Below are 23,115 nucleotides of genomic sequence, written 5' to 3'. Positions count from 1 at the left end.
AAAAAAAAAAAAAAAAAAAAAAGGAAGACGAACCTAGAAGAAACTTGAACCTGCGCGAATGACTAACGATATCCCTATTACTACTGGTCATTATTGGAGATGCTAATAAACTCCAATTCTTCGCTTAGGTTTCGTTTCGCTGGGTTTGTTTGCGATTTATGTTTTTCATACTCCAATTGCACGAAAAAGTATGGAAACTCAAACTCCATTAACGAACAAAATACCCAAATCCTTTTATATTATTTAGCTGATGGCGGTGAAGCAGACGAGAGAAACAATTTCAGACGGGATTTCAGAGTTTTTTTTTTTTTTTGTTTGCTTTTCCGATTAAAATTCGGGTTTCTTAAAAACAACTACATATGGTTTAGCCAAAAACCGATCGGTTTGGTTAAATCGGCTCGGTTCTCGGAAGTAGAATTTGAACCCGAGTCTGGCGCTTTAAACCACTCCGCTGTGACGGTCTACCTCTAAGGATTGATTATACTACTACTATTACTCATATAAACCATATGGAAAAAAAAAGAAAAATCTGGATTAAAAATCTTCTTCCAAAATCTTAATAAAACACACCCTCAAAAATAATATCCACTAGAATTCGGTTTGTCAACGGAAGAAGCTCTATATTTACGTTCTTGACATCTTCGAATGAGCACCTGATAAAAGAGATGTACGGCCAAATAATATTAGTGGTTTTTTTTTTTTCAGATATGTCTTCTTCTTCTCAGAAGAAACAAACCCTCTTCATATCATCATTAATCATCCTCTGGTACACCTCCAACATCGGTGTTCTTCTCCTCAACAAGTTCCTCCTCTCCAATTACGGTTTCAAATTCCCTATTTTTCTCACAATGTGTCACATGTCCGCTTGCGCTATCCTCAGCTACGTCTCCATCGTTTTCCTCAAGCTCGTCCCTCTTCAATACCTCAAATCTCGTTCTCAGTTTCTCAAGGTCGCGACTCTCAGCATTGTCTTCTGTGCCTCCGTCGTCGGTGGTAATATCTCTCTTCGTTACCTCCCTGTCTCGTTTAATCAAGCCGTTGGTGCTACGACGCCGTTTTTCACTGCGCTCTTCGCTTATATTATGACCTTTAAGAGAGAAGCTTGGGTCACCTATGGTGCTCTCGTCCCCGTTGTTACCGGTGTCGTTATCGCCAGTGGGGTATGTCTTTAATTCTACAATTCTCGTGATGAAAACGTTTTTGGAAATGTTGATTTTGGTTCTGTTGTCATTGTTTCATGATGTTCTACAGATTTTGAGAAAAATGTGTTCTTTAGCTAGCGATTATAATGTCTGATTTGTTTGTTAGCTTAGAGCATTGTAGATAGATGATTGTTTGTGTTCCACGTATGTGTCTGGAAACCCAAATTAGATTTGCTTTGTTTCATGATTGTTTACAAGAATGTGATTACATTCAATTGTCACGTTCAAGCACAATGTTGAGTGCTGTCGTATATAAAGCTTGCTTCATCCTTTAATGGTTTCTAGTTGGCTGCGTTGTTGGAGTCCTGTGTTTATCTAAAGCTTCAGACTTTCTTCTTGTAACTATTGCCATTTTTACAATCAACATTGTTCTGTGAATTATTTGATATCTTGCAAGGTCTTTAAAGATGTTTGGTTCACTGATTCTGGGATTTCTGTATTGACTGATCTTGATCTGAGTCTGCCTTTGTGGTCACAGGGTGAACCGGGTTTTCACTGGTTTGGATTCATTATGTGCATTAGTGCCACTGCTGCAAGAGCTTTTAAATCTGTTCTTCAAGGCATCTTACTTTCTTCTGAGGGGTAAGTCTGTTAATAAGATCATTTGCTCTGCTTTACAATGTATTTACTGAATGAATCAGAAAACCTTTATAGATATGTTAGATACTGTAAAAGATTCTGCAACCAGTTGAAATAAGCAAAGTAGGAAGCTTTAGCTACCTAATGAGTAATGATCATCTTAGAGTTTTTAACATATCTTCAAGTTTTCTTGCAGAGAAAAGTTGAATTCGATGAATTTGATGCTTTACATGTCCCCAATAGCTGTCGTTGCCTTTCTGCCCGTCACAATTGTTATGGAACCGGATGTGATCAGTGTGACACTATCGCTCGGAAAACAACATAAGTACATGTGGTTACTTCTCCTGGTTAACTCTGTAATGGCTTATTCCGCCAACTTGTTAAACTTTCTGGTAACCAAGCACACAAGCGCGCTTACCCTCCAGGTAACAAACTGAAATAGTATTTGAACTTCTACAAAACTAGAGCTGTGCCTGATTGGATCAATCATGTGAATGTTAATGTTTCAGGTCCTTGGAAATGCCAAAGGAGCGGTTGCAGTTGTGATATCGATTCTGCTTTTCCGAAACCCGGTCACACTGATGGGAATCGGCGGGTACAGTATAACCGTTCTCGGAGTGGTTGCTTATGGAGAGACTAAACGCAGGTTTAGATGAAGCTCAGAGACTGAGATGTTCTCTTACTCATTTTTGTATCTAACCTATAGACATATATATATTATATATACATAGGTAACTGTATCACAATTTTGTTAGATTCTATGACTTATTTGGTCTGGTTATCATGATATGCCATTGTTGTTGCGTTGCAAGTTGCAAAAAGACTCTTTCTAGCTCTGTCACTTTGTGTTCACTCACTCACTTGAAAAGTACCAAAAAGGATCAAAGTCTCAGTATGATATCGATCTCTACCAAAATATCAAATAGCTACAAAATTCAGATAAAGATATTTTGCTGCAAATCATAATCAAAACTCAAAAGTATATTTAATTGACTCTTTTTCTAACTCAACTACAAGAAGATGTAGCAAAATGTTCTTGAACAACCCAAAAAAAGAAAAAATTAAAGCATTGGGCCGGGTCCGGGTCGGGTTGGGTTCGAGTGTAACCCGGCCCGAGATGAAGACCCGTAAAAACTGGTTTGAAGCGGAAGAAAACATCTCTTTGTCTGTCACCATCAACTCTTCCATGGCTCTTGTTCAGAGACCACACTCTTATCTTCACCGTTATTTTCGTCTCATGGCTTCTCGTCCCCGTCTCTTCTCTCACTCTCTATATCCTTCACTTCACCGTCACTCCTCATCTCTCACTTCGTCTTCAACACCCAGGTTTGAGCTCCCTGTCCTCTTTTTCACTTTTTTTCCGTTTTTGATTTCCGGGCAAAATTGGCGCTTTAATGAAGATAAGCACCACAGAAATTTGCTTGAGATGCTAAAAATCACGCCTTTACGCGATTCCTGAAACTGAGAATTTATGTTATACTCATAAACTGAAAGTCAATTGCTTTCTTCTGCTCCTTCCAAATTTTTTTGCGTAATTTGGTCACTTTCAGGACTTTAGTTTACTGAATGTCGTATATAGCTATGTTTTCTCAGAAAGTCTTATTGTGTGTGACTGTGTGGTGTATGTAGGCATTCTCTGTTCTAGTTGATTAGTGAAGATTCGGCTATGTGATTCTCTTCCATAGTGTGAAGCAAAACTTGATTGTATAACCATTATTCACTCCGTATTTATATGAATTCCCATTTGGTTTCAGGATAAAGTTTCAGTTAGTCAATGTTTTTAGTCAGAGACTTGTACAAAGAAATGCGGTCTCACCTAAGAGTTTTATGTCATCGACCATGGAGTCTCCCCAAGAGAGCTCTACCTCTAAGGATTATAGTTCCGAGCACATCCAAGTAATTCCTCTAAATCTTGGTTTCATTTTCAGATGAACTCCTGTGTTTATTCCTACTATGAATCTTTTAGTCTCACCTTTTTATTCTATCTTAAACTCTCTATGGTGCATTAGGTGTTGGAAGGCTTAGACCCTGTCAGAAAAAGACCTGGAATGTATATTGGTAGCACCGGGTCTCGTGGTTTGCACCATCTGGTATATTGCCTTATTCTCTGAACTTTCTTGGTCGTGACTGGCTCATATCAACTGGTTATATCCTTCTCATTACATGTTGTTTCTTAGGTTTATGAAATCCTTGACAACGCAATTGACGAAGCCCAAGCTGGTTTTGCTTCAAAGATCGATGTTGTTTTACATTCAGATGGTTCAGTTAGCATTTCAGACAATGGACGTGGGGTATGTGATTTGTTCCACTAACTCATCCTCGCATATATCTGTAACTGGAAACATGGATATAGTTTTTTATGCTGGGATGCCAGAGAAAGGTTAAGTGGCACCCAATAAACAATATACGTTCATGCCCTATTTTATTCATTTACGGTTGTTTATTTCTCATATAGTTTTCTTTCATCCCAGAAGTAAAGTCTGTTTTATAAACGCTTTTTTGCAGATACCTACAGATTTGCATCCTGCAACGAGAAAATCTGCTCTGGAGACTGTCCTTACGGTACTGCTGCTTTGCAGAAATTTATTTTCTCTCTCGCTCATACTTATAAATGAACTTAGATCACTCTGAGATTTAACGGTTAACTGGGAACAGCATAAACATATACTGTTTGGTAATTTATACCTCGTGTTAACTTATTTTCCATTCTAGTATAATAGAGACCTGGTAAATGATAAATATGTTAAACCCTACCAAGCAGGCCTCTTATTTTGATGACCATATATCAATGCTTTGAAGTTTATTCTACGGTTGTTAGTTTATTCTACGGTACATAACAAAAATATTCACAAGAGATGGAAATTTATCCTTTAACTTACCCATTCCTAAGCCATTTAGTCCTTTTATTGTTCATTTTTTTATGTATGATCTGATAGTTTTCTTTTAATGAATTATTAGCTCTTTACAGGCAGATGATTGTAGTTTTTAACTGTTGGAAACCCGGGTGTCTATAGTGTATGGAGCTGTCTATGTTTTTCTTAATGCAGAATCACTCGTATTTTTGTTTTATTATCCTTATTTATAGTCAATCAGTTTATCAGTAGTACTTTTTGTTTGTGCAGGTCTTACATGCAGGGGGTAAGTTTGGTGGCAAGAGCAGTGGGTACAGCGTGTCTGGTGGATTACATGGTGTAGGTTTATCGGTTGTGAATGCTTTGTCAGAGGTGTGTTCTAACCGTTAGTACATCGATTCATTTTCCATCTTGCTACATTGAAAATCCTCTCTGTCACAGTGGCTCTGTGCCCATCTTTTATTGGTTTGCAAATATTTGTATGATAATTAGATCCTGCGCGTTAAATTTTATAGGAAGGTTTTGCTAGGTTATTGCAAATCCTTTATTGTGTGTGAAAGGTAATCTAATGCCCAAACCTATTATAATATGAGAAAGATCTTGGAATGGTTCCTTACTGAGTGCTGAGGCTATCAATTTCAGATACTTCCACCATAAGACACTCTTATATTTGGCAAGCCATCAAGAGACTATTAGGATAACACTATACATACCACTAATTTAGGAGCTCCCATTATTCACAGGCATTGGAGGTTATTGTTCGCAGAGATGGGATGGAGTTTCAGCAGAAGTATTCTCGTGGGAAGCCCATAACAACACTTACATGTCATGTCCTCCCACCAGAGTCAAGGGAGACTCAAGGGACATGCATCCGGTTTTGGCCTGACAAAGAAGGTTTTGCCTGTATTCCGTACTTGTCTATTGTACCTTCCCAAAGATAGGATTTGATGACTAACTTATTTTTTTTTGCAACAAACTGATTTTCAGTATTCACAACTGCAATTCAATTTGACCATAACACTATTGCTGGTCGAATTAGGGAGCTTGCTTTTCTAAATCCAAAGGTATAGGCAGCTATGATAATCTAATTAAAACGTATATATATATATATATATATAATTTGTGAAGCATCTTAACTTGCTCGTTTATCAGTTCTTGTTTAGCAGAAGCTATTGTTCTACTGTTCCATTTTCATAATCTGGAGGTCCATATTGAATGCAGGTTACAATTTCGCTAAAAAAAGAGGATGATGATCCAGAAAGGGACTTGTATAGTGAATACTTCTATGCTGGAGGGTTAACTGAATATGTTAGCTGGCTAAATACTGATAAGGTGAGGCTTGGACTGTGGATCCGTTGTTATAGTTGTATAAAGTCTCAAATTTTTGCCAATTGGTGATGATAGAATTAAATTGTGACAATTTAAATGGAAATGGGCTTTGTGAAACACAATGCCATGAGGATAGTACCAATACTTTTCTTTTTCAGCTTACTTGGTGGTAAGATATGGTGACCTGTTCTTTATTCTTTAGGGCTCAAGTTAGCATCAGTATGAGACCTGTGTCGACTTAGTCCCTATTAAGTTAGCTCTTATGCATTTAGATCTCTGGTATTAGGTCATCCTTGTTATTTGTCCTCCTAAAAATATTAATTTACGGCTCTTTTGTTCAGAAACCGCTTCATGATGTGCTGGGTTTCCGGAAAGAGATAAATGGCGTCACCGTTGACGTTGCACTTCAGTGGTATTTTACTTTTCCTTCTATATACGTCTTCTAATATCTGCTTATATGATGAATAGATTATAATATGGTTGCATTTACCGTAAAACCACATAATTGAAAATTTAGGCTGAATGGTTTACACTATCTATATTGGATGGAAAAATGTTGTTGTACTGTATGCAGAGTTGATGATTGTATATACTGTCGTTCTTCTGGACGAGAATGCCTTTATCATGGTAGCTATCCAAAATTTAGATGATCTAAATATATAATCTCGTTATTGTTCCAGGTGTTCCGATGCTTATTCCGACACGATGCTGGGATACGCGAATAGTATTCGGACCGTTGATGGTGGGACACATATAGAAGGTGTGAAGGCTTCATTAACAAGAACTCTAAATTCCCTTGCAAAAAAGTTAAAGGTTATCAAGGTGTGATACCATTTACCAACTGCGTTTTTCCAAATTTTTATATTTCCACTCTTAGAGGTTTAGACCCTTTTTCTTCTTCCCTCCTTTAATCATGAAAACTGCAAATGCTAATTGCTGTTAGTTGGTCATTATTATGGTTGAAAGAGTCTTCTGAGTGATGTAAGTCAAGGATTATATTTTTTGTTCTTCTCCATGGACTGAGACTAAATTTGAATACTTGTACACCTGCACTTAGTAGACATGCTTTAGTGCGTTACGGTCCATGGAAAAAATGTACTTAACATGATTGAACTGTGATATATGCCAGTTATAGAGGTTGCTTTTGCTTACATTTAAGCATTTATCTTGACCAGTTCTGACAAGGTTCCTAACTTTTTGTGTAACTTATTGTTGGTGTATTCAGGAAAAGGATATTAGCTTAAGTGGGGAACATGTTAGGGAGGGATTGACCTGCATTGTCTCAGTCAAGATTCCTAATCCTGAGTTTGAAGGTCAAACAAAGGTACTTAAGAGCATAATGATATGTGTTTGCCCAAACAATCTCTGGTCAGCACGCTCTAACTTTTCTTGGATTTTGTTGCTCATATTAATTTTTGTGTCCCAAAGACAAGACTAGGAAATCCGGAGGTGAGAAAAATTGTTGACCAATCAGTCCAGGAGTACCTCACGGAGTTCTTGGAATTGCATCCGGATGTACTTGAAAGCATTATTTCCAAATCCTTGAATGCGTACAAGGTGCGTCAATGATATACCTGCTCATACTTACACACCTTCACGTACACACATGCCACTCAAACACTCAAATATGTGTTTTATCCTTTGAGGATCCTTTTTCTGATATCTCTGAGTAGTGTATTCTCTGATTGTGAATGTGTCTCCTTCAGTTTGTCTAGTTACAAATTTCAACTAAATGACCATTAAGTTTCCTTGTTGACTCCTTTTCTTTTTAGGCTGCTCTGGCTGCTAAGAGGGCTAGGGAATTGGTGAGATCTAAAAGCGTTTTGAAGTCATCTTCGCTTCCTGGGAAACTTGCAGATTGCTCATCTACAGATCCTGCAGAATCTGGTATGCCTTAGCCAGTATGAAAGTGCCTTTTCTTAGAAAATCAGAACATGAGTTCAGTCTGATGAATTTAAAGTATGAAGTATATGAAAATACCACGTACAAAGTGGGAAAATTTGATCTTCTTAGACCCAAAGTGAAAAGTAACAAGAGGTTGTCGTTATATATATACTGGTTAATAGCTTTTAACACTTGTAAGCTGTGAAATTTAGTCAGTTTATTGACCTTTATTTCCTATGCTACCAGAGATTTTCATTGTTGAAGGAGATTCTGCTGGTGGCAGCGCGAAACAGGGTCGTGACAGGCGTTTCCAGGTAATATAAATCATTCTACTTAGTGTATCACTAAACAAGAATCGAGGATGGGGTAGAAAGAAAATTTTCGTTCTGTAGCTATAACTCATATCCAAGCAAGTAATATCCATTCTGCAAGGTGCCCTACCTGATGATTGAAATAGTGAATATTCTCTCCATGTCTAAGTTGAGCCGTTGCAGCTTTCATTGGTAAAAACATGAAAAGTTTATTGGTAATAAATTTCTGGTGGGCTTCTTCTTAGTGGGAAACACTAAGAGTCTAAGAGTCTTCTCTTTACCATCAAAAAGAAATAATTGGGTCTCTGAGTAGTATCAACAGTCTTTGGTGTCAGTAACATGAGAGTAAGGATGCAATCCAACCTATAGATGAATAAGGCTGATTTGGGATAGTGTGTCGCTTGCAAATTCGGAGAATCACTCATAGGTCGACATAGCATCATATGAGTTGTGCCATTATCTTTTAGATGAAAGCTTAAGCATATATGAGTGTGGAAATAGTGGGTTCTACATCTATTTTGTTAGTCTGTAACACTGCATTTCGATCTGTGCAGGCGATTCTTCCTCTGAGAGGTAAAATTTTGAATATTGAGAGAAAGGATGAAGCAGCCATGTATAAGAACGAAGAAATTCAAAATCTAATTCTTGGCCTTGGTCTTGGAGTCAAGGTAATTATCCTTTTTCATATCTTTTTTTGTTGGTATGTTCGGAAAACTCAATTTGACGTAAAACCTATTTCAGGGAGAAGATTTTAACAAGGATAATCTACGTTACCATAAAATTATCATACTAACAGATGCAGATGTTGATGGTGCACATATCCGGACTCTTCTGTTGACCTTTTTCTTCAGATATCAGGTATTGATTTCATTGTATATGACATTAGTTAAAGTAGCCTTAGATTGCTGATTGACTTATGTGAAATTAATGAAATGTAATTTCTACAGAGAGCCTTGTTTGACGCGGGTTGCATATATGTTGGTGTTCCACCTCTTTTCAAGGTAAACTCTTATCTTTATTATCTTTTGCGGTTTTGTGCTTCAGATTTACGTAGATTTTTGCTAAAAGCTAGTATCTCTTTGACAACGATCAGGTTGAGAGGGGGAAACAGGCGCACTATTGCTACGATGATGCAGCTCTTAAAAAAATCACCGCATCGTTCCCTGGAAACGCATCCTACAACATTCAGAGGTTCAAAGGTAATGACAGAGAGAAACCTAGTTTTGTGGTCGTATGAGTTCTCACATCATGAATGTGTTCTTTGTAAAGGATGAATAACTGAGAGAAGTTGAATTTATAGTAGTTGTTATGGGTTAGCTATTAAGATACTCTTGAGTGTGTGCAGAATGAAATCTGGATTATTCACATCAATTGTACTATTCTGTAATGGTCCTTTCTTTCTGCATCTGCAGGTTTGGGTGAGATGATGCCTGCGCAGTTATGGGAAACAACAATGAATCCAGATACAAGGATATTGAAGCAACTAGTTATTGAGGACGCAGCAGAAACGAATATGGTCTTCTCATCACTTATGGGTGCTCGGGTAAGCCAATGAATTACCATCTCGGACTCGTACTAAAAGACAATGAAAATGGCAAAACTCGTGCTGCAATGTTGTGTTCTGTGCCTGTTTCAGGTCGATGTCCGGAAGGAACTCATCAAAAGCGCAGCGACAAGGATGAATCTGGAGAATCTCGACATATAACACAGCTTATTTGCTTCAGCTAGATACAAACAACAACATAGAGACAAGTTTGGTAAAGTGCAAAGGGAGCTTTAAGAGTCATTATATTAAAGATTAATTCATTTGCTCGCTGGCCAATAGGAATTTGTGCATCCTTTGGCCTATGGGGTGATAGGATAAAGACAAAACAATTGTTAGGATTTGCATTTCAATAGTCAAAATTTAGCACTTTACAAAGCACTTGGTGAACCGTTTCTTTCTTTCTTTCTCTTGGAATTATATATATTTCTAGAGACGAGAGGAAATTTGCATCCAGTAAGGTACTTTGCCAACTTCGACTTTGCATTGCTGAATATCATGCATGGCATTGGCAGCCATCAATAAAATTACAACTCGAAAAGTAAAATCTAGTACTCGCTTTTTGTAAAGTCTTCGAGATGTTGTTTTTGCATTTTACTTTATTTTTGACGTGTAGTATTTATTCCACATAAATTTTCCTAATAAAACATCTCATACCATTTAATAAAAAAACTTTGATTTTACAGCCATTCATTTTAAAACTTTGGCTTTACAGTGTTTTGTACATTTCGTAAAACCCTAAATCCCTCGAGTAACTCTGCTCATCAAAACCTCGATACTGTATATATACAAAAACCAGAAGCTCAATAAATCCCTTAAGCTGATTCACAATTATCCCAATGGATGGGAAGAAGTTAAAACTAAGGATTACAAGAAAGATAAGAAGGTAGTAATATTTTTGTCATCGTTTTGTTCTTCTTATTTTCCCCGTGATCAAATTGAAAAATGATTGCTTGTGTATTATTGAGAGTCCCTAATTTATTTTTCTCATGAGCTGCACGTGGGAAGACCACAAGTCCTATCTACTACACTAGACTCCAAATTTGCCCACAACGTTACGAAAACTATTCAATTCAATTCTCAATAATAATTCCACACAACCAATCCCATCGCTTGCTTTTCACTTCCACCCTTTCATCTTTCTCTTTGTAAATTCATCTTTGAGAATCTTAAAACAAAAAAACAAAAAAAAAAGGCAACTTTTTTTGTGTGAGATTCATATAGAAACATCAAACAAGCTTTTCTTCTTCTCCAATTCCTCCAGGTTTACTCTTTACTCATCTTCATCTTTATCTCGTTTTTGTTCTTCAATTCTGGTTAAGATCTAAGTTTTTTTTTTCATATCATTGTAATTATCACCAACCAACTGGTTAACCAAATTTGATTACTTTGCAAGGGGTTTTGGGTTAAGGGTGTGAAGAAATGATCAAAAGATTCGATTTTTTTTTTTTTTTATTACTATTGTTATATGAAGTCAACTTTGGGTCTGCTTGAGTTTCGAACAAATTGAGAATTTTATAAACTCAGATTTTTCGATTTGTGTTTCAGAATCATGCCTGAGAAGAACATCGTAGAGGACGTTATCGACGATTTGGTAGATAACTTCACGGAGAGAGTTCAGAAGAACAAACATACTTCTTTCTTCGAACAAGAAGATTCCGTCAGTTCTCATTTCAACCGTTTGTTTGGTCGCCAGGAGCCTATCCATCGTGTCTTAGGCGGTGGCAAATGTAAGCATTCCATATTTACAAAATTGTGATATTTTTGTTTTCTTTGTTTTAAAATTGAGTCTTGAGAGAGAGAGAGAGAGATGTTTTTGTTAGCTGCTGATGTGTTGTTATGGAGGAACAAGAAGATCTCTGCAAGTTTTCTGATGGGAGCAACTGCAATTTGGGTGCTTTTCGAATGGATCAATTTCCATTTTCTATCTCTCGTGTGCTATGCCCTCTTGCTTGGCATGATTGCTCAATTCGTTTGGTGTAATGCCTCAGGGTTCCTAAACCGGTAATTTTGGGTTCTTTATTGAAGTCTTGTTGTCACTATATTCTTGGTTCCTTGGTGATTGCAATCTAACATAATAATGTCCTTTCATGTCTCAAAAACAGCTCACAGTCTAGAGTGCCTCGCCTTGTTCTTCCAAAAGATTTCTTTGCTGAAGTTGGTGTGGCCATTGGAACAGAAGTTAACCGTGGTTTGTTGTTTCTTCAAGACTTGGCTTGTAAAGGGAATATGAAACAGTTCCTCATGGTGCGTACTGTAATTTTTGCTTCCACTTCATTTTCCTGGTTTTCTTGTTTTTCATAACAAAAGAAAAGAGAATCATTCCATCTTACTTTTATCTTCTTGGAGATGCATAATGTATTAAGCAAATTTGGTTAATCTGTTCTAAGATGATATGTTCATACAACTTTAAATCAATCTATATTATGTAGGCTGTAATCGGACTATGGGTAGCCGCAATGGTCGGGAGCTGCTGCAATTTCCTAACAGTTTTGTATATCGGTGAGTAGTTAGTTCGTCTTACTAGTGTGCCTCCTCTTTTTAAGATTGGAAGTTGAGTTTACAAGACCTTATTTTTTTTTTTTTTGTCTGTGGTGAAAAGGGTTTGTTGGGGCACACACAATGCCGGTTCTGTATGAGAGATACGAAGACGAAGTCGATGGTTTCATGGATTCACTGATCATGAAGTTTCATAGTCATTACAAGAAGCTAGATTCTGGTTTGCTCAGTAGATTCCCAAGTGGGAAGTTCGGGTTAAAGAAGCGTGACTAAATAAATCCAATCAAAAGCCTTCTTATTATTTCCCCTCTTCTTTTATTGTTAGAACAAACAATGGGATTTAAAGGCTTGCTAAATGAATGTTTTGAGAATATTCATCCATTCATGTAGATTTGTGTATTGAATCTTTAGTTCTTGTTCTCAGACGAAAATAAAAGAACCACCAGTTTTATAAGACTTTTTAACAATTTCTATCGTTGACTAAAGATAAAAAAAGATTGAGAGAGAGAGAGAGAGAGAGAGAGAGGTGGCAACAAGAAGATCAGATAACTCTTATTGTTTGGGATCCACCGTTGTTGAGTATTATACACGTGTCAGCTTCCTGAGCTTCGAATCAAAAATGGTAAATTATACTATTAAAAGAATATATATAAATTAAATTAAAAATAAAGAAGTAAATCAAAGAAAAATGGAAAAAAAAAAAAAGGAGTAAAGAAATGATCCACCACGATCGATCAACAAAGTGAGAGGTTAGGTTCATCTCTCTCTTTTCTCCCGAATCTTCTTCTCTGATTAAAAAAGGTGCTCTCTCTCTCTCTCTATCTTCTGGTCTTCAATTATTGTTTTTGCATATCCAAATTTTTTGTTCTTTTGATCGTTTTGATGTTTTTTTTTTTTTTAGTATGATTTGATCCGGTTGTTGTATTTGAAGAAGAAATCGAATCCAAGGGTTGGGATTTAGTTTTGAGGGTTTCTCAATTTGTGTTGGCTGATTCATTTCGTATTTCTGCTTCTCTGTCTTTGGTTTTGGTTTCGATCGATAAAGTTTTGATTTTTATCCCATTCCTCTCGGGGGTAAATTTGCGATTTTTTTTTTTGTTTTTTTTTTGTTCTGTTGGTTTTTATGGTTTGTAACTTTGTATCCCTCTTCAGTACATATTCTTATAGAGACTGCTTCTTCCTGACAGGAACAAGGTCGGTCTGGTTTACAAAAAGTCTCTGAGATGTCAAGTGGAACAGTAAGAAGGGTTTCACGTCAAGATATTCAACTGGTAAATATTATAGATGAAGGGTCTTTGTTAAGTTATTTGTAGTTGTGAACCGCAATCTCAATTTTTTGAAAGTTTTTGCCTTTAGTTAATAGGTCAAAAACTGTAGTTAGATCCATTTCGTCCTTAAGAACCTTCATATAGATTGCATTTCCAGATGGTTTATGTTATAAATTGCATATATTGTTGAATCTCCCCATAGCTGTGGAGAGAGAGCCATTTTTTTTCTTTGCTACCCTCTCAACTACTTTGGTGAGAACCCTTTGCCTTACGTTTGATAGCCATGAAGAGCTTGAAAGCTATTAGTGAATGCCTTTGCTTTCATTTGTGTGAATCTGCTAAAAATGAAATTGAATTCTTCCTCTTCCAGCTGGCATGCNCTTTGCCTTACGTTTGATAGCCATGAAGAGCTTGAAAGCTATTAGTGAATGCCTTTGCTTTCATTTGTGTGAATCTGCTAAAAATGAAATTGAATTCTTCCTCTTCCAACTGGCATGTCAAACCTTTAAGCTCTAGAAAACTTACTTTTGGCCTGTTGTTATGCCGTTTCAGGTTCAAAACCTCATAGAACGATGCCTCCAACTTTACATGAATCAGAAAGAAGTTGTGGATACTTTACTGGAGCAGGCTAAAATCGAGCCTGGATTCACAGAACTAGGTAGCCATTCAAGTACTCTGTTTTTCCCACAGAAATTAGCATCTGATTGTGTAATCCTTGTTCATTGATGGTTCTACTTTGAATTAAAAGGTGTTAATATGTTTCTTTGCCAGTTTAGGACATCCTTAGCCAAAATCATGTGTGAATGATTTTGTTGTTCATTGATGGTTCTACTTTGAATTAAAAGGTGTTAATATGTTTCTTTGCCAGTTTAGGACATCCTTAGCCAAAATCATGTGTGAATGATTTTGTTGTTCATTGATGGTTCTACTTTGAATTAAAAGGTGTTAATATGTTTCTTTGCCAGTTTAGGACATCCTTAGCCAAAATCATGTGTGAATGATTTTGTTGTTGCTTACAACTGAAATTTTATGTATTTGTTTGGTTCAAGAGTCACCTAGTAGGTCTTATTGGTCAGAAACGAGTTAAGTGCTTAGATATGAGAACTCCTAAGAAGCAGAAAAAGGGCCGAAAACAATACTATTACATAACAAAAGCATGAGTATCGATGATAAAGATGGAGATTGTCCCCCTACTGCAGGGTTGACCAAAAAATTTATGCTAGGATGGTTTCTTTTTTGGTTTACAGTTTGGCAGAAGCTTGAAGAAGAGAATCGGGAATTTTTCAAGGCTTACTATCTTAGGCTAATGGTTAAACACCAGATAATGGAATTCAATAAGTTGCTTGAGCAGCAGGTTCACCACATGCGTCAGATTCATCCAACTGGGGTTGCTTCCGTCCAAAATACAAATGGTTCTCATCTTCAATCAAGTAAGATTCGTTTGGAGTGAGATGAATTTTAATTATTGTATTTTAGGGGTCTCTTTATTACTTGTATAATTATGCTATAAATTGTTGTAGAAAACAGTTCTCATATGCCTTGTCTTGTTTTCCTGCTTCCACTTTGTGCCTTAGTTCCACTCTAGGTGATTTCTTTGTAGAAGTACATCTTCAAACTCTTCATGAACTTGCTTCTAAGATGAAATTTAAACTCAGTAGTAGGTAATTACGTCTCTTAGAATGAATGAAGATATGTCTGTCAGTAACACGTCTTACCTCACTCTTCCTTCCATGACATTTTAGATTAGTCATTCTTTCAAGTCACAGCTAACAACTGATGAATAGTATTTTCTCTCTCTCTTCACTGTGATTACTTACTTTGTTATACTGTGGTTGAAATTGGAGGGAGGTTATGAGTATCAAATAGCTAACCTATGTAATTTTCTTAACAGTGAATCATAAACAATTACGCTATCCCTCTGAGCACACTGATCAATCTTTGAAGTCTGATAATGCACATCATCCTATGGCTTCTAGTCTGTCTAATGCGTTCCTCAATGGCTCTTCAACACTCAATACAAATGTGCCCTCTTCTATAAACATATCAACCCATGCTAGGAGAGTTGATGCTTCTCCAAATATGCTCTCATCGCAGACCACAAACATGCCTATGATGCAAGGAATGAATGGCGGAATGATCAAGTCTGAGACTGCCTTTACAAACCCTGCTTCATACATGTATGGTGGTGAACGGAATGCGCTCGAAGGACATCCCACAGTTGGAGATGCTTCTCTTCCTAATTTCAGTAACGAGTCAAACAACCAACCCCTTAGTGATCCGCTTCTTGATGCAGAAGCTTCTACTTTTGGGTTCTTAGGCCAAATCCCTCGGAACTTCAGCCTCTCTGATTTGACAGCTGATTTTTCCCAGAGCTCAGGTCTTTCTCCATCTCATATACTCCTTTATTTCTCTTTGTTCTTACATTAGCATGCCTATAGAAGCAAGTAGTTATTAGTGGTTTTCTATAGTACAAGAGCCAGCGAACAGCTACTAGGATTTTTTTTTCTTTTTGTAACCATAAGTTTTCATGTTGATTTCAGATATTCTGGAGAGCTACGACAGATCACCCTTCCTTGTACCGAATGCTGAAAACTTTCTGGACTCCCGTGAAAGGGGAGAATATCAAGGTGAGAGAATATCAAAACACAATACACTGCTCGCTGGTTTAGAAAAAAGTAGAAGTACAGAGGCAAAAAGAAAAAAAGTGATAATGGTAACTGTGTGTTTTTGCAGGAGACAACAAGAGATTGGATACCATATCTGAAGGCTTCAGTTACGATAACATTGGGAGCGAGTAGTTAGGTAACAGGTAAGGACAATGCTCATTTGCCTCAGTATAGTGCTTTTTGAATGTGCAGATCTAACATCAGCGTCATCATCTTTGGTTTCTGAAAACTACGCAGGTTTTGCTTTATAATTTACTCATAACGTAGGACACGTACGTTTGTGTACAAAAGATTCAGCTTGTGATGTTTTTCCTTGCAAAGACTATTTGGTGGTGGGTGTATAAAAGGCTTTCCATTAACATTTTTACTACTCTAGACTGAAGTTAGTAATAAGAGTAAGAAGATCAAGTAGTGTTCAGTGTGTGATTTTGTCTCTTTTCTCTTGTGTTTTAGTTAACTTTTTACTTTGTGAAAATTGTTAATGTTTATTTATTTGATACAAGTGTTTTGGATATTGTATGTGAAGGCTAAGGATAGAGTCAAAATAAGGAACCAGAAATTATAAGAAAAGAAAGAGAGAACAAAATCATAAAATTGCATAAATTAATTATCATTCATAAGGAAAACAAAACAGAAATTTGTTACAATTGACTCTCAACGTGATTGGGGAAAACATGAAGCGTAAAGCCATGGACGGTACTGAGCACAGATTGGTCGTCAGTGATTCCTTTAAGCTCGAATCTTCTAAAGCTGTTTCTCACCGGATCACAAAATAAAATATAAGACGGTTTATGAAACATTTGTTCTACATAAATAAACTCACCAGCACTAGTGAAACCTTTTAGTAGGAAATTGCAGCCCAAACTCCTATTAAAATGACCAAGAGGTGCAAGGAAGTCTTTATTCGACCACTTGTGTTTCTCTGCGTCTTCCAAAATCCACAATCTGATACCCTTCTTCATGTTTCGTTTTCTATCAACACAAGCTAACCTCCCTTCATAAGGGATAAGTACATCCTTGTGAACATCAGATGGTGGTAACTGTATCATATCGAATTTTTCAGATTTAACATCAAAGGTCATTAGAACCCAAACATCCATACTATAAACAAAGGCTATATAATATACAACACCCTTGATGCATCGGCCAGAAGTAGGATAGTCAGAACGATGGTTATAGTTAGTTCTGACCGTTCTCCATGATTTTTGAGCTGATCCCAATGTAAACACCCTACAGTCATCACAACTCTTTGAAAAAGGGATGCAGATTACTTTGTGTTTACCTTCCACTGGATCATATCCAAGAAAGATTGTTATATCCTTCCAGGATGTATTTAATTTGGGTAAAGTTAAAAACCGTCTCGTACTAGGGTTCCAAACAATGGGCGTATCTGATTCTTGAAAGCAGATCAAACCCTGGACAGATTCCGTAGGGCGGAAGTAACTTAAACTTCTTGGGAATTTCAATTCCATATGATAACCATCAATAGGCTGAGAAGAAGAATAAGACTTGTTCCAAGTATCAAACGTCTGATGATGCTGAGGAATGGAGGAAACGAACAACTTGTCATTAGCTTTGAAGCAGAGTAGAAGCCGTGGGGACCGAGTTTTGAACAAGCTGATGAAATATGGATCGGTGGTGATTGATGACCAAGGCTTGGACACGCAACGAAACCTCACAACAGATTTCTCAGGCAGCCTTAAGAGTATCTCTGAGGTTAGATCTAGAGGAAGTAACGAACCAAATTTTGATTGTTTTCTTCTCTTCTTCTTCTTTTGCAGACTTTTATCTTCTTCTTCTTCTTCTCTTCTTGTTGCTCCATCAAAAAACCCTAGTTTTTTTTAAATATATATATTTTTAAAGATTTTCGAAACCAAATGAGATCCGGCTATGTTATAATTAACCTAATCTAATAACGTCTTTAAACAAAGAAAAAAAAAATACGTCGCCTGAGAGATTCGAACTCTCGCGGGAAAATCCCATGTACTTAGCAGGCACACGCCTTAACCACTCGGCCAAAGCGACTTTTATACTGTTTTGTTAAATCATGAAAAATTTTACTATACAATTTTGCTTTAGTATTGCAAAACGACGGTTTGACATTAGTATTGCAAAATAGTAAAGTAAATAAAATTGTGTTGAAAAATTAATAATAAAATTTCATCGAATTTCTAATTTCAGAGATTTGGCTTTTAAATCTACTAATTCACATTTTTTGGGCTTTGTTATAAACTCATCATAATCATATGCGTAAAAAAAGCAAAAAAGCATATGCATAAAAATCCAAAATTCATATATCTTCCCAAGAAAAATAAAATTCTTTCCAAAAAGAATTAAAAGTAAAAAAAAAAAAAATAATTAGACAAATGAAACATTGAACGTGGATAATGAATGAGAAATTCAATAACAACCATGTCCTTAATGCGTAAGCTAGTGGTGGTTACATGAGGCTGCGAGTGACTAAAATGACCAAGAACGCAAACCAAACGGATCACACAAACCGAAAGCTAATAAATATAATTGTTGGATTAGACCCCACCACCACCCGTCCATCACCACTACAGAACTCACATAGTACCACAAACACATCGTACAAATCACTTAAAAGAGAGACTCATCTCTCTCTCTCTTTGTGTGAGAGAAGTAGATAATTGTCTCCATCTCCACGAAGCTTATTGCTTCTGGGTAAGTTTTGTGGTCCTCTTTCATCTTTTTTATAGTATCCATCTTCGCAATCTCTCTAGTTAGATTTATATGTCCGTTTTTTTTTTTTTTTTTAATTTCGATTTTGGAGGAATTCGATGGATACTTTGTTGAAATCACCAAACAAGCTCGAATTTTTCGTCCCTCAGTTTCATGGGTTTGAGAGATTAAGCAGTAGCAATCCAAACCCTTCAAGGGTTAAGCTTGGTTTGAAGAAAAGGGCTATCAGAATTGGCTCTGGTGTTGTTGTTTCTGCGACTGCGAGTAGTACTAGTGCTGCTCTTTTGGATCTTGTTCCTGAAACCAAGAAGGAGAGTCTTGATTTTGAGCTTCCTTTGTACGACACTTCCAAGAGTCCACTTGTTGATTTGGCTATTGTTGGTGGTGGTCCTGCTGGTTTAGCCGTTGCTCAGCAGGTTTCTGAAGCTGGTCTCTCTGTTTGTTCCATTGATCCTTCTCCCAAGCTCATATGGCCTAACAACTATGGTGTTTGGGTTGATGAGTTTGAGGCTATGGACTTGCTTGACTGCCTTGATACCACCTGGTCTGGTGCTGTTGTCTATATCGGTGAAGGTGTCAAGAAGGATTTAAGCAGGCCTTACGGGAGAGTTAACAGGAAACAGCTCAAATCCAAAATGCTTCAGAAATGTATAACCAACGGTGTTAAGTTTCATCAGTCTAAGGTCACTAACGTGGTTCACGAGGAGGAGAACTCCACTGTGGTTTGCAGCGACGGTGTAAAGATTCAGGCTTCTGTGGTTCTTGATGCAACTGGCTTTTCCCGATGCTTGGTTCAGTATGACAAACCGTACAACCCTGGCTACCAAGTAGCTTACGGGATTATAGCTGAGGTCGACAGTCACCCTTTCGATGTAGACAAAATGGTGTTCATGGATTGGAGAGACACACATCTGGACTCATACCCCGAGCTTAAAGAAAGGAACAGCAAGATCCCAACGTTCTTGTACGCCATGCCATTTTCTTCCACCCGGATATTTCTTGAAGAAACTTCTCTAGTTGCTAGACCTGGTCTACGAATGGAAGATATCCAAGAAAGAATGGTTGCTAGACTGAAACATTTGGGGATCAATGTGAAGAGGATTGAAGAAGACGAGCGTTGTGTGATCCCTATGGGAGGTCCTTTACCTGTCTTACCTCAAAGGGTTGTTGGGATTGGTGGGACAGCAGGAATGGTTCATCCTTCAACTGGTTACATGGTAGCTAGGACTCTTGCAGCCGCACCAATAGTTGCAAACGCCATTGTAAGATACCTCGGTTCGTCGAGTAGTAACAGCTTGAGAGGGGATCAACTCTCTGCTGAGGTATGGAGAGACTTGTGGCCTATTGAACGGCGTAGACAGAGGGAATTCTTCTGTTTTGGAATGGATATTTTGCTGAAACTCGACTTAGAGGCTACTAGAAGGTTCTTTGATGCATTCTTTGATCTGCAACCTCATTACTGGCATGGATTCTTGTCTTCCAGGCTGTTTCTTCCGGAGCTGTTGTTCTTTGGGTTGTCGCTCTTCTCGCACGCTTCCAATACCTCAAGATTAGAGATCATGACTAAGGGAACTGTTCCTCTTGCTAAGATGATCAACAATTTGGTACGAGATAGAGACTAAGGACCAGAAACTTAGATATATAAGTACATCTGTTCTTTGGTTTTTGACTCAGTGGTATATCTACATTGCAAGTCGTCGGATAATTGTGTATAAACCGCAGATCATAAATTGAATCCTTGTGAAATCAAACTGTTACTAGTTATTCTTCGTTAAAACTAATACATAGTGTGCTGCAGTGAGTGGATGTTCAACACAAATAGCAAATCTTTCAAACTCCTTCCCATCCTTTTTCCAGTTATACTGGTTTTATACGTCCGTGAAAATCTTATATTTCATCTTCCTCAAAAGGGTCTCTTTCTGGATAATCACCAACCTGCAAGCCAATATCAAGTTCATGAGAAGCAGAAATTGGTTTTCTGATTCAGTCCATCCAACCAATTACTTAAACGAGGTTAAGTGCTAAGAAACCAAGTCAAACTCCCCCAAAAGTTGGGTTGAGAGTGATAAATCTATAGATAATAATATCCTTACGGATTTGCTAGTTCTATAGCTTACCTAATATGAACAACTTGGAAAGGTAACAAAAAACATGCGTTGACATCTTTTTGAGAAACAGCAAATTCTACTATACAACGGATAATGTAGAGTGAATAAACCAGTTCGATTCTATGAAATGTAATAGGTCATTTCACAGGCAGAATGAAATAGGTAACTGTGAATGCTATAAGACCTTCGAGAAAACAAAATACCTTTACTTTGTCAGGCCTGACCATACCACCGTGAAGCGGAGGGCACTCAAAGAATCTTGTTCCTTTCACCCTGCAAATGTAAGCCAGTATCAGATATGTGTGATCTTACAACCCAATAGCCAGGACCGAGCTTCCACAGAATGTAACCATGATGTTAAGAAAAATTGTATACAAGATTAAGACGCTTAAAGTGATACTAGCACATAAACATGAGCTGCAACTGAAAGATTCCAGAAGCAAGAAAGGACTTTTACTGAAATTTGTGATAGAGTTTAACGTCAATAAATACAAAATAGCATCAAGACGAAAGAATTAACATACATGCCATCATGTTTTCCAAGGGGTTCATCATACTGAATTCCAACCCAATAGCCAGGACCCAACGACTCTGCTCGTCCAACATATTTGACCATTCCTCTTTTCTCCCCAGGCTCAACTTGGCATCTATCTCCCACCTTAATATTTGACGGCGATGGTTTAATTAGATTAGAAGCATGACGAGTTGAGAAAGAGCAGAATCAGAAAGGTCAGGTCTCACAAGAAACTGGCTGACTAGCTCTTCAGTTTAAGGAAAAATAACATTGGTATTTGCACAGAGATCTTCCATATATATAATAATACAAGGATATTTCGGACTAACCTTGATATTTGCACAGAGATCTTCCATATGGTTCTCCTTCGTCTGTTGAAAGGATAAAATTGGAAGAAGAAACATAAGAACATTTGTATTCTTGAAGGACTTACTCTACCCCAAATACTTCTCCCAGTGACTATGCTAAAAGTTTCATTTTCGCTGAAAGTTTGACAAGAAGCAACAATTTGGCTTACATTTATATATTCGTTTTGGCATACCTTCGCCTCAGCAGGAACCGGATTTTGAGAAACTCTTTTTTCTTTGAATTTCCTAAAACTGTCTGGAATTTGAAAACAAGAACATATACAACCCATCAGAGGAAATTGGCGGTGCTCCAACATATATTCAAAGTCACTTGATAGACAAACTTGTCTCCATTGAGAGACCGATTGTATGTAGTAGAGAATTTACCAGTTCGTTTAGCATAATCTTCCTCTGAGATGTTATACTTCTCAACCAATGACGTATCTTCAAGCCAGCCACCAGTTGTGACAGAAGAGGGATCAAGATCTATGATGTGTAAGCGAAACCTATTGAAAGCAGCAGAAAAGAACAATTAGATAAACTGAAAAAACAAGAAGCCATCACATTACAGTGCCATCTATCAAGATTAGTCTGAACAGAGTTCCATCGTGTAAAATTGGCTCCAAGTTCTCTAAATGAGAAAACTTTAGGCAATCTCTACAAAGCTATGGGGGAAAACAGAAGTTACCCATCAAAAGGGGAGAAGAAACCAAGGGGTCTAGCATCATCACTGAGGAGTGCAACCTTTGAGCCAGTGTCATCATAAAGCTCTAAAGCCATGGAATTAACAGATGTACCACATTTCTTCCATAGCTTTTCTTTCACAGCTTCTACACTCATCTACAGAACAAAACCCAAAAACAAAACAGCTTCAGAGACAGCACTACATATTATTAAGAACAGTAGGAATTGTTCTGTGTCTTAAAACGAGAACGCACTTGCGGAGAGAAACGAACATCAGCAGAGAAGCTTTTAAGGTTGGAGTGAGTAATGTGAAGATGTACAGAGTCATCTCCTTCCATCTGTAAAAGCGAAGTCGCCATCTTTTCACCTCTACACCTGACAATATAACTCTGTTCAATCACTTTTATCTCTCGATGAATTCCAAAAAATCAAATTCGGCTTTTTCTCGATTTGAATAACATAAAACACTTACCTTTCTTTGCTGATCTTGGAGCAAAGAGTTCGACTTTGTCAGAACTCGAATCGAATCTCGCCGGATCGGCGACGTTTCTGATAAAAAAAAACCAAAGAGACGATTAAAGAAACGGCGTCGTTTTGTAGTGTTTAAAAGAAGCTCGCTCATAAGA

The 23,115-nt window shown here is 37.4% G+C and overlaps 8 protein-coding genes and 1 non-coding gene across 12 annotated transcripts in view; 5 read left to right on the top strand and 4 right to left on the bottom strand.

Annotated features, from left to right (window-relative positions):
• LOC104761007 (protein RFT1 homolog) overlaps positions 1–299 on the bottom strand; it is a 5,167-nt gene extending 4,868 nt beyond the window's left edge. The window contains exon 1 of the mRNA XM_010484058.2: positions 34–299. Within this exon, the coding sequence (XP_010482360.1) occupies positions 34–91 (58 nt within the window). The 5' untranslated portion in view covers positions 92–299. The remainder of the gene's footprint in view (positions 1–33) is intronic.
• On the top strand, positions 650–2,592 carry LOC104760922 (probable sugar phosphate/phosphate translocator At5g04160). Its single transcript, XM_010483948.2, has 4 exons — positions 650–1,160; positions 1,681–1,784; positions 1,978–2,206; positions 2,291–2,592. The coding sequence occupies exons 1-4, from the start codon at positions 666–668 to the stop codon at positions 2,435–2,437; spliced, it is 975 nt and encodes a 324-aa protein (XP_010482250.1). The 5' UTR covers positions 650–665; the 3' UTR covers positions 2,438–2,592.
• LOC104760839 (DNA gyrase subunit B, chloroplastic-like) lies at positions 2,884–9,892 on the top strand. Its single transcript, XM_010483850.2, has 21 exons — positions 2,884–3,107; positions 3,536–3,677; positions 3,791–3,871; positions 3,959–4,072; positions 4,287–4,343; positions 4,904–5,005; positions 5,377–5,527; positions 5,621–5,697; positions 5,855–5,965; positions 6,304–6,374; positions 6,643–6,784; positions 7,188–7,286; positions 7,391–7,519; positions 7,735–7,849; positions 8,093–8,160; positions 8,712–8,825; positions 8,899–9,015; positions 9,105–9,158; positions 9,251–9,356; positions 9,570–9,700; positions 9,794–9,892. The coding sequence occupies exons 1-21, from the start codon at positions 2,899–2,901 to the stop codon at positions 9,860–9,862; spliced, it is 2,259 nt and encodes a 752-aa protein (XP_010482152.1). The 5' UTR covers positions 2,884–2,898; the 3' UTR covers positions 9,863–9,892.
• LOC104760753 (reticulon-like protein B8) lies at positions 10,773–12,670 on the top strand. Its single transcript, XM_010483748.2, has 6 exons — positions 10,773–10,964; positions 11,249–11,430; positions 11,524–11,704; positions 11,806–11,947; positions 12,133–12,202; positions 12,303–12,670. The coding sequence occupies exons 2-6, from the start codon at positions 11,253–11,255 to the stop codon at positions 12,470–12,472; spliced, it is 741 nt and encodes a 246-aa protein (XP_010482050.1). The 5' UTR covers positions 10,773–10,964; positions 11,249–11,252; the 3' UTR covers positions 12,473–12,670.
• On the top strand, positions 12,888–16,647 carry LOC104760536. 3 transcript variants are annotated; one of them, XM_010483651.2, is made up of 8 exons: positions 12,888–12,948; positions 13,387–13,470; positions 14,020–14,125; positions 14,715–14,897; positions 15,359–15,844; positions 16,008–16,094; positions 16,201–16,276; positions 16,371–16,647. In XM_010483651.2, the coding sequence occupies exons 2-7, from the start codon at positions 13,423–13,425 to the stop codon at positions 16,263–16,265; spliced, it is 975 nt and encodes a 324-aa protein (XP_010481953.1). In that variant the 5' UTR covers positions 12,888–12,948; positions 13,387–13,422; the 3' UTR covers positions 16,266–16,276; positions 16,371–16,647. The 3 variants fall into 3 exon arrangements, with proteins under 3 accessions (XP_010481953.1, XP_010481811.1, XP_010481886.1); XM_010483509.1 differs by having other exon boundaries at positions 12,889–13,000; XM_010483584.2 differs by lacking the exon at positions 12,888–12,948 and adding an exon at positions 13,083–13,273.
• On the bottom strand, positions 16,775–17,932 carry LOC104704112 (putative F-box protein At3g10240; the record flags this gene model as incomplete). Its single annotated transcript, XM_019243444.1, has 1 exon — positions 16,775–17,932. A coding segment is annotated over one exon (1,158 nt), but the record flags the coding sequence as incomplete, so codon positions are not given.
• TRNAS-GCU lies at positions 18,077–18,158 on the bottom strand. Its single transcript has one exon. It is a non-coding gene; the product is annotated as a tRNA-Ser (tRNA).
• LOC104760303 (lycopene beta cyclase, chloroplastic-like) lies at positions 18,635–20,617 on the top strand. The gene is made up of 2 exons (XM_010483238.2): positions 18,635–18,818; positions 18,928–20,617. Exon 2 carries the CDS (start codon positions 18,935–18,937, stop codon positions 20,456–20,458), a length of 1,524 nt encoding a protein of 507 aa, XP_010481540.1. The 5' UTR covers positions 18,635–18,818; positions 18,928–18,934; the 3' UTR covers positions 20,459–20,617.
• On the bottom strand, positions 20,542–23,074 carry LOC104760395 (tubulin-folding cofactor B). Of its 2 annotated transcripts, none has more exons than XM_010483348.2 (9): positions 22,962–23,074; positions 22,744–22,864; positions 22,494–22,645; positions 22,193–22,311; positions 21,976–22,061; positions 21,788–21,829; positions 21,469–21,602; positions 21,148–21,217; positions 20,542–20,771 (listed from the first exon to the last, which is right to left on the bottom strand). In XM_010483348.2, the coding sequence occupies exons 2-9, from the start codon at positions 22,846–22,848 to the stop codon at positions 20,724–20,726; spliced, it is 756 nt and encodes a 251-aa protein (XP_010481650.1). In that variant the 5' UTR covers positions 22,849–22,864; positions 22,962–23,074; the 3' UTR covers positions 20,542–20,723. The 2 variants fall into 2 exon arrangements, with proteins under 2 accessions (XP_010481650.1, XP_019101005.1); XM_019245460.1 differs by having other exon boundaries at positions 22,000–22,061; positions 22,744–22,878; positions 22,962–23,071.

This window comes from Camelina sativa, chromosome 1 (genome assembly GCF_000633955.1).
Source record: "Camelina sativa cultivar DH55 chromosome 1, Cs, whole genome shotgun sequence".
NCBI lineage: Eukaryota > Viridiplantae > Streptophyta > Magnoliopsida > Brassicales > Brassicaceae > Camelina > Camelina sativa.
This window is presented reverse-complemented; position numbering and strand designations above follow the sequence as displayed.